This window comes from Oncorhynchus mykiss, chromosome 3, assembly GCF_013265735.2.
Source record: "Oncorhynchus mykiss isolate Arlee chromosome 3, USDA_OmykA_1.1, whole genome shotgun sequence".
NCBI lineage: Eukaryota > Metazoa > Chordata > Actinopteri > Salmoniformes > Salmonidae > Oncorhynchus > Oncorhynchus mykiss.
Genome location: NC_048567.1, coordinates 21,532,377 through 21,539,509, shown reverse-complemented (window position 1 = coordinate 21,539,509; position 7,133 = coordinate 21,532,377). Strand labels below are relative to the sequence as shown.

General features: G+C 44.3%; 1 protein-coding gene across 1 annotated transcript in view; it reads left to right on the top strand.

Annotated features, from left to right (window-relative positions):
- The first annotated feature begins 322 nt into the window (after positions 1 to 322).
- Positions 323 to 7,133, top strand: part of LOC110503882 (immunoglobulin superfamily DCC subclass member 3-like) — a 24,650-nt gene continuing 17,839 nt past the window's right edge. Inside the window, exon 1 of the mRNA XM_036971866.1 lies at positions 323 to 632. Coding sequence (XP_036827761.1) covers positions 581 to 632 — 52 coding nt within the window. The 5' untranslated portion in view covers positions 323 to 580. The remainder of the gene's footprint in view (positions 633 to 7,133) is intronic.

Here is a 7,133-nt window from a genome sequence, read left to right as displayed (position 1 = left end):
TGGAGTACCAGTAACATTGTCATTGCCAATAATCATCAGCACCTCCACAACTGACAGCAATTACCACTATAACAGCATTAAAGTGTATGTATGGTGGAGTAGGTTGGCAATAGAATGATGATGACCTGCATATCAAGACAATATTTGGCTTCTGGAGCCTCTTCATAGCAGGTTCCCTCAAGTGATGATTTGCGGTTTAGAAGGGGCCACCCCTTTTGACTGGCCCCCATCCTGCCATTGGCTCGTTTACATGCCCCCAGTCTCCGCTGGCCAGTTCTATTGTTGTATCGGTGTCCATTCATTGACCGGGATGTCAGCGGGGACAACAATACCTTACGCATAACTAATAGCCACAGAACCCAGCGAGGGCCGTTCTACAATAGCAAACAGAACATTCTCAAAGCAGCCTCGTCCAGAAAGAAGCCAGCCGTTCGCTGGACAGTGGAACTGAAACTGCGGAAATGTTTTTTTGAGATTTTTGTTGCTATTTTTTATTTAATACATTTTAAGGAGTGAAGCTCGCTATTAAAGCGTCGCTATAACAGTTAGACTTCGAACTAAAAGGGATTCATGCTAAACCATGAACCAAACGAGGAATGTTCAGCTTTTTCTATTGGTGGTCATATCTTCAGGTAATGCTTTTCATATTTAAGCGGATGAATGTTCGAGCTTTGAATAGGTAATGATAGTATAAGTCGAGTTAATGTCCTCCATGTGGAACCCACTGAATGTTTTGCTACTTGCATGTGATTTTGAAATGATTTTAGCATGCAGCCTCAGTATCTAATGTATTGGAGGTGAACGCGAAGCCATGCGTCTTTAGTGTGCACCTGGCTCTCAAGCCTATTGCACTGCGTAAAAGCAATTATTTCCTTTCCTGTCAACTCCATCTCGTCTGTATACGTCTTCCATAAAGTCATTGGTGTCGATTAGGGGACATGTGTAGTTTGCAGCCTCTGGGATACCATGGGTGTAATTAGAGAAATCAATGGGGGCTGTTAAGGCGCGCGTAAAGATGAATGGCCAAGTTGGAACCGTTAGGATATTTACAACTGTGTCTTTGGAGAGAGGCTTTTGACCTTCAAGATACATGCCTATAGTGTTAATTTGACATTATGCGTGGATAGCAGAATGGAGAGCCTTCAAAAAATAGAAAACATTTTTGTTATTGATTCGGGAAAGGTGAAATACATGAGCATTAGATACTTTTTTAATGCGTTTTTCATTCCAATTTGCTTAATTAATTATGTGTTATCAGCACAAAAGTTGACATATGTTTGATCACAGATTTCAATGGTGTGCTACCATGATGCACCATTCAGTCGATGCGTAAAGATACTAGCCTATGCTCTCTCCTTTTACGCACAAGTTGTAAGGCAACTCTGTAAGGCAATTCGGGGACAGGAACTCACGGTGCTTTATCATGTCAGGCTTCATGTTATTGACTTTAGTCAGCTCCCACATTATTTTCTCTGATTACACCACTTAAGACAAATGAATGGCAAAGGCTATACACGAAACAAACTTTACATAATAATCACAACGATAATCCAATTCAACCTTTCAATTCTAACATTGAACATGTTAGTAAATTTGACTCATCCCCTGAACCCGACTATTGCCTCTCATGCATTTATTCCTTAATCAGGTATTGGCTGTTTAAGTCTCCATCTGATTCAAAACACTGTATCATCTTTTAACCAATATGTGCAGTTTGCAACTGTTTCCATTAGAATCACGTTTACACTACACATAAAAAAGTGTTGAACTCAGGCAAAGAACATATCTGGAGATATAGGAAATGGCGATGTCATCAGGGATATTTGGTCAGATCAGACTCATCTACCCGTCATGGTCAGACACAGGCCAGCCAGTTGGACTTGGGGTTAAACAATGATTGACCTCCTCACACCTTCATTTACATAAAGCAGACAGACCCTCTCTGTCTGTCCCCCCATCCCCCACACACCTCATTTAGGGGCATGATGGTGTGTGTGGGATTGGGTGTTCAGTAATCCCCCTGCAGCTGCCTTATTAGATATCCCCTAAAACCTATGCACACACACACACACACACACACACACACACACACACACACACACACACACACACACACAAACACTCTCCCCCAGCCTGCACAGACAGTGTTCTCAAAATCTCAACCAGACACCCCTCTGACTGGGGGTGTTAATCCCAAAGATCTACATTGAGGTGGAATCAGGGCCAAGGCTCTACCCTGCCATGAGGCCCAAAAGCTTGGCCCTGGTTCCTTCAGACTTATTTGCTCTCTGTGCCATAGCCTCATAGCCTTTCCTGTTGGCCTCCCCACTTCTTCATCTCTTATGTGGCTGGACCCACCCTGGGTTCATATATAACAAATAAGACTGAAGTTGGCTCATAGAAACAGTGCTGCTGGCTGTTATTGCTGTGTGTATGAGGGATAAGAACATTCCCCATAGTTTACAAACTGAGTTAATTACATGCATTGACCATATAAAATGCAGGTATTCAATAACCCTTTTTTGACAGCAGTTATAAATGACATATAGTTTGTAGGTTGAACGTTTCAAGGTGCATTACATTTTATAGAACTTTAAGCAAGACCTAAAGGTCTTTTCAACACTGGCAATTTTTTTTAATGCAATAGTGCAAAGCAATGTTGTCAGCAATGGTTGCCGCAACTTTTTCCATTGCAAATGAGAATCGTTTTATTATCTGGGGAAATGTAATCTGCAGGGCCAATTAGTCAATAAGATTGTTATTGCCTCGGCAACAAATTGCCTGTGCATCATGGGCATGGTGAAAGAACAATTTACACCATGGGTCTCATACATTGAGAGCAAAATTCTCCCAAGGCCCTCTGAGGTGAAATGTACAGAAACTGAAAATAACATTGTGTTCATTATACAATGAAACCTTTTTATAAGAGAAAGAGAAAGACACACTGAGGTTTATTGACCTCAAGAAAGAAAGTTATCAAGAAAGCCTGTAAAAGTGAATTCTGAGGACAGTATTGGGAAAACAAGTCCATCTCTATCTACCAGTTTAAATGAAACAATACCGAAACATGTCCATCTCTATCTACCAGTTTAAATGAAACAATACCGATGCCACTTTTACTGAATAGAAACATGGAACAACCTTTGTTCTGGAATTGTTTTCAATTAAAGATAAACTAGACTTCATGTTCTTGAAAGTGAAATCCATTCAATCAAATGCTGGTGGTCAATGAGACCTGATGTTGACTTCTTGACAGAAGCCACTTTCACAAGCAGCAGTTCAAGATGACATAGGCAATTTCTGTGCAACAATGTCAATACATTTTGGTCATCCCGATTCGGGTTGCGATTGCTTTGACAAAATGCGCTCCACTGCATCTCTCTAATATGTTTCTGAGGAACTCAGGCCGAGGCAAAGGGAAAGCGAAGTTGGATCATTTTCGGATCTTTCTTATTTTGATTGTGCTGTTTTTACATGGCCACAGTGTGCTGAAAAAAATGATATGCCTAACCCATTTACAGCAGACTCAAAATAAATGAAAAATACGCTTGGAGCATGTAGTTAGAACAAGGGTTAAAATACTGATGAATTAATCATCACAGTGTGTTGTCATTAGAATGTATTGTCATTAAATAGGCAATTAAGGGTTGTTGAATGATGAATAACAGACAAGCTAAATATGTTATCTCAAAATGTTGCATAATGGATGCTTGGTCTGTTGCCAACATTGCCCACATTCCTACAATGCCACCCCTTGTAATTATTGGTCATTAAATGCCCCCTACCCTTGCTGAACACACCCATGGATGCGTAAGGAATAGCTTGTATGCGGAAGTGAATTGATTAGCGCAATGGGAAAAGGATCTTGTGTTCACACACACGCTAATGCCAAATTGGCTGGCAATTAATGAAGAAGTGGCTGTTTAAACAATAGGAGAGGAGCTATGCTGGGAGTAGATCTGCTGGTGCACCATCGCCAGCCATAAAGAAGAGCGTGCCACGCAGCTAGTCAAGGGGGAGGGGGGGGGGGGGGGGGGGGGGTTAGAGAGGGGAGTTTAACTCCTATTAGTGGGACAATAGGCCCAGCCCTGCAACGTCAGTCCCCAAATCCACACAGCCCCCTGACCCAGCACCCCCAATCCTCAATCCCAGCTGGGCCCAGGAATCAGTCCCCAATACTTATACAGACCTATCTTCCCCCCTCCCCTCCATCCATTATGCCTGCCTGCCTGCCTGCCTGCATGGGCCTAATTCAGTAGACATCATCTGTGCCTATCCCTCTGCTATGATGAAGAGTGAAGGAGGCCAGTGAAGGAAAAGATGAAAGGAGAGAGGGAGAGCTGCTGGCTATAGCAATATCCACTGGTAATAAGGCATGTTTATGCCTATACCAGAGGGTCTTCCTGTGGTACGACTTGAGCTGATAATACAACTAAGCCTTTAGCATTCTATGCTTATTATAGCATGGTCATTGATCTTATCCATTTCACCTAAAGGAGCTTATCAACACTAAAAATGTGAGAAAGCACTGTGAATACAGTGAAGCACACATAAAAGATGTTCATTTTCACTATGGCATCCGTCTATTTCCAAAGCCGGCCTCTCCCCTTCATGCAGGGGTTCCCAGGGTTAGGGAGAGGGGATAGTATGGGACGAGTCAATTAAGGATTCTGCAACACACTTGCAACTGGGCTTGACTCACTAGCAGCAGCCCCCCCCCCCCCCCCCCCCCCCCACACACACACACACAAAAACATACAAACCGACACAGGGAAAAATATAGAGAGGACGCAACCAATGAAGGGATTTACTTGTGTTTGCCTTCTCTGCCTCGACCCTGAACCCCCTTTTCATCGTCCTGGGGGGCTTAGCCACCTTCACGCCACAGTCACAATGGAAACTGTGAAGTTCACTGCCAAGTCTGAGGCGACAATAAACAATGAAGGGACTGGGGTAGGGGGCTGCTTTGGTGACCGAATGCAAGCTGTCCTCCGCCCGGCCCCCTCAGTCCCCTCACCCAACTCTCTCATGACCTTTTAGGGGCTGGGGTCACAATCTGGGGCTGAGGGGTAGAGATTTGGGATTTTGTGGGGATGGAGTGTGAGGGAAAGCTAGGGGGATGGGGCTGGGGGTCCCTGTCCTCAGTGTTCTGGATAGCCCCCCTTCTGCTTATTATGAGCACCCAGATGGGTGGTGAATTTATCCCTAAACTTAACACTTAATCACACTCCGTGGCACAGGGGCGAATGCAGGGCTGCAGTGGTAAAGATGGGCTTTGCATTCTGACTGTGTGGAATACAGCTGGGAACTCATAAGGCACAGCTGAGCTTGGCTGCTTCTATATGGCATACATTGTTGATAAATAATATCATCATTCGCTTTATGCCTCTGATTTCAAGCACAAATGAAACAAATCTACTACTAAAAACAAATGATTAAAGTTTCCTTCTTGAGCAACCCCAAAATAATGCTGTTTCCAGCACTCTCACCCCTCAAAGCAACACAATTTGACATCAGTCTTAGTCCCTTCTTCTTACATTACACTCTCCCTCTATCCCCAGCATGGAAGTCCCCAGATATCTCTAATCCAATATGTCCCCACAGAAGATCTGACACGCAGCTAATCTTTAGTTACCGTGACTGACATCTCACTCTCTGTACATCCCCAGCATTGCATCCCCAAGTATTCCATTATCCACTGCTACCCCTTACATCAGATGTTAAGCTTGACTGGGTGTCTCTGGGTAGTGCAAGCAGTCGTTCTGAACTTCAAAGACCTGGGGCCCAAGCTTCTCAGCTGTGTCAGGCAGTGTGACTTGGGGCCTGTTCTAAGACGCCAGGCCAGAGTGACTTAAGCTTCGACCTGGTCCTGGGTCATAGTATTGAAATCCAGAATTGATCTATTTTGCAAAGCAGATATGAAGAAGATTGTAAAATCAGTTATGTTTTCGAAGGGTTTGAGATTGCTTGTACTGCGGCTGCTTGTTTGACATGCATCCATGTGTGCATTGATTGTGTAAATGATGGACTTTTACCCAGAATGGCCCATGCACTCATATAATATAAAGTTGTTGGAAGGTGCAGGTGATTGAGAATAATTGTATGTCAGTGATTAAAAGGTGTATAACCAGAATCTAAATGTAATGATCAGGTATCTACTGGAGCGAGAAGATATCTTCATTTAGATTAAGATGCTTTAAGGATCAGTCCTGTGGATGCACAGCTATGCTGTGAATAGACAGTAGTTTCTGGTTAGTTGTTATTTGTTACAGAGGGAGTCAATAGAGGTGGATTAATGGGAAAATGGGGAGGGATTAAATGGAGTAAAGGGAGGCTAATTGGACAAACAAAAAAACAACTGGAGGCAGTGGAGATTACACAGCATGTGTTGGAGCAGAGCCAAGAGCTGGAGTTTAGACTGGGTCTCCCAGAATGGGCTGATGTGGGAGAGGGGGCTATGGGAGAGGACTATGGCGAGGATGGGAAGACTATGGATGGATGAGGGGAAGGAGTTGGGAAAGAAAGAGCAGCTGTCTGGCATGTTTTGGTGGGATGTTTGACGGTTGCAGAGGTTTGCTATGGTTGGCCGTGTTGATGTTTGTTGTGTCTGGGTAGTGTGTATTGTTGTTCTTCGGAAGGGTCACAGGGTCAGGGGATCCAGACGTCACACGCTACAATTCCACAGCTCGCCACGTAAACATAAGAGACCGAAAATGAACTGAACCTTTTCTCCGTCTCAGCATCTCTCCTGTTTATCTTGAACAGCTGGGAAAGGTGGATTGGTATTTAGAATGGGTCAGGGCAAAGAGAGAGGGTTAAAAATCAAGGGGAACAGAAGGGGTATCGCCAAATGGTGCGTGTAATTGGGGAACGAGCGTGTCGACGGAATCGGTGATGGGGTTCGATGTAGTGTGAGAGATGGGGGTGGCATGGGAAAGTCACCTCCAAGTTCAAGTTAAAAAGGGGAGAGGGGGACAGGGGGGTGCAGTAGAGTGGAGAGGGGGGCAGATGTTCTCATCTGAGTGGGCGATGACTAAAGGGGACAGAGGGGGAGAGGGGTGTGTGGGGGGGCTATCACTAGTCATCCAACCAGACTCCATTGAAGTCATCCAAACTTGACCCCTAACCCCTCT